The sequence below is a fragment of the Atta colombica genome, unplaced genomic scaffold (genome assembly GCF_001594045.1).
Source record: "Atta colombica isolate Treedump-2 unplaced genomic scaffold, Acol1.0 scaffold194, whole genome shotgun sequence".
Taxonomy (NCBI): Eukaryota; Metazoa; Arthropoda; class Insecta; order Hymenoptera; family Formicidae; genus Atta; species Atta colombica.
Window position 1 is genome coordinate 71,604 of NW_017259287.1, and position 3,003 is coordinate 74,606.

At 34.7% G+C, this 3,003-nt stretch overlaps 1 protein-coding gene across 1 annotated transcript in view; it reads left to right on the top strand.

Moving 5' to 3' along the window:
- LOC108686832 (glutamate dehydrogenase, mitochondrial) overlaps window positions 1–3,003 on the top strand; it is a 109,194-nt gene that overhangs the window by 29,478 nt on the left and 76,713 nt on the right. The window contains exon 2 of the mRNA XM_018192325.1: window positions 2,555–2,788. Within this exon, the coding sequence (XP_018047814.1) occupies window positions 2,555–2,788 (234 nt within the window). The remainder of the gene's footprint in view (window positions 1–2,554; window positions 2,789–3,003) is intronic.

Sequence of the window (3,003 nt, forward strand, 5' to 3'; positions counted from 1 at the left end):
GAAAAAGAAAAAGGCTTATGATTAGTGAGTGTTAGAATTACGAGAATTTTAAATGTAGTAAATATTGCATTAAATTTAATAAACCATTAAATTAAAAGGAAATTAATATTGATGGCTAAAATTGAGATAAACCAGTGTAGACGTTTTATGTAAGGAGTTGAAGATTTTTAGTTATTTAATGATACATATACATACACATATATATACATATATATATATATAAAAGCGCAGGCAGTCACAAAAAACTTTTCGAGCAGTCAGTCACAAAAAATTTTTCGAACAGTCAGTTATAAAAAAAAATCTTTCGAAGTGACATTCAAAATCAGTCGACAAATTTAAGTGCGGGTTCTCGGCTCAGTGCAATCCAAGCTAAATCAATAGTCCACATTGAAGATCTTTCATCTTAAGTCATCACTGGGACATCACTAAGTATTCCCGCTACAGTTCGCCATCACTTCCAGCAAACAGAACAAATTTCTTTTTTTTTCTCTTTTTTCTTTCCTATGTTACTTTAATTGCAAGGTTATTTGACCATTAATATTCTCTCGCTCTCTCATTCTTCCTCGATCTATTCTCCCTTTAATCACAAACGAACCCTGCCTATCTTTTCTCCTAACAAATTGCTTAAGCGGTAAAACGCTTCAAATAATTCATCTCTTTCTCTAATCAGAATTACTTAAGCGGTAAAGCGCTTCAAGTAATTCACCTCTTTCTCTACTCAGAATTACTTGAGCGGTAAAACGCTTCAAGTAATTCACCTCTTTATTTACCCAAGATTACTTAAGCGGTAAAATGCTTCAAGTGATTCACCCCTTTTTCTACTCCGAATTACTTAAGCGGTAAAACGCTTCAAGTGATTTTTCTTTTCCGTATTCACAGTTACTTAAGCAATAAAATCCCTTAAGTAACCCACGGTTACTCTTCCTAGAACATAACTGGAAAATCTATTTCTTCTCTCTTCTCTTTGATATTATTTTTTTCTTCTTCATGGACACTAACGAGAGAAAATTTTAATAGATGGTCTGGCGGAACAGACACAGAGCAGGACGCAAGAAATGGGTCAAACTCGAGAAACTCCAAAAAGCAAACGTTCCAATTATTAAGCGAACACAAACAGGGCAATTTATCTCTTCTCAAACCCTTTGTTGATTTAAAATGGCTCATTTGCGCCAAAAATGTCGACCAAGACTACCCCGATGTCTCTTTGATAGACCTCACCTCCGATAATCCTATCGATAGTTCCCCCCAGAATATATTTTCAGACCCTTCCTTGGATCTCGAATTTCCTTCCCCTTCTTTGACTCTCCCACTTTGACAGACTTTCCACGCCCCGGAGTTTCTTCCTTGTCTTTTTTCCTCGTCCCTTCTGAGGACGAGATTTTTCAATCTCTTAAAACTCTCGCCGAATCTACAAAGTTCTTCCTCTCCTTGAGGAAGAACTTTGCAGATTCGGCGAGCTTCACCCCACATAAACACATACATATAGACAGAAAAACTTAGGCTCAAAACGACGTATATTTATTATTTGCGTTAGATCATGATAATTATATTGTGTTTCTTATATTTACATATTTTTTTGTTATTTGGTTCATAACCTTTCTAAATATTTATTTTAAATCGTATTAGCTTAATCTTAACATTATTATAGTTATCGTACATAAATGTATACATACAGGCGCGTAAATATATACGTATATCTTAGTAAATAAATGTAACCAATTATTTTTTTTGTAAAACCAATTATCATTTATTTTACCACCCTTCCGATTCACTGCGTCTAGACAAAGATCATACAGGTCCAATCCTTGGTCAAAAAGATTAAGTTCTTTGACCTAAAAGAGGATCGACGGATGCACTATCTTAAATCAGGTAACAGCATCGACGTTGATCTATTCTTGGGACGTAATCAAGTCCGACTTGTAGTTCCCGCTTCAGAGCGATAATCACAAGAGCGATATCACAGTTGCGTCCTTCCTCGGTCCTTTCCTAATTCCTTATTCCTTTCGAAATAAACGAACCTGGACGTGACAGTACATATATGTAAAAATCACTTTTGTTTTTTCTATACCAAAAATTTATACAGGGTGGATCAGAGTTATTGAATTTTTTATCCTATGAGAAAATTATTACAATAACTTCATATCTATTGGATTATAACGTGCGTGCAGTAATTATTCTCTCGTAGGGCTGGTTCAATAATTCTGGTTCATCCTGTATATATCTCGATAATCACTGGCGAGATAAACTCACATGTAATACATGTAATACATGAAAAAAGTTTTTGAAAACTTTTCAAGCTTAAAAAAATGTATGTTATATTTGATTTCTGAAGTTATGTCAAAATGGAGCGTTCTATAAAAGAGTTTTATCTCTTAAGCCTGCAGCACACTTGTTTTCTTGTTGGATTCTTAGTTGGATTAGAATCTTGCCATCGTATTGGCTGTAGTACTGATAGACATTATAGTTAATACGATGGCAAAAATTTATTCAAGCTAGCAATCCAGCAAGGAAACAAGCATTGTGTGCCGACTTTAGAAAGATTTATTTTTTTTAGGACCTGGAGTTGATGTTCCTGCTCCCGATATGGGCACCGGTGTACGGGAAATGTCTTGGATAGCCGATACTTATGCGAAAACTATTGGCCATCTCGACATCAACGCTCACGCTTGTGTCACTGGCAAACCCATCAATCAGGGTGGCATTCATGGTCGCATTTCTGCGACAGGACGTGGAGTGTTCCACGGATTAGAAAATTTCATCAACGAAGCTAGTTATATGAGCATGATTGGTATGTTTGTGAATTGATTAGCTAACTTTATTTTAATTTTCATTTATACAGGATGCATAAAAAGACATTTAATTATTATATTAAAATTGTATTTGTAGGGTATTAGTTTTTTTTATAGAGACTTCTGTAAATAGACTGCTGACTCAATGTGATAGAAAGAGATGAACCAAATTTCGAGCTACCTTGTTTTATTTCTTGTATATATATATATATAT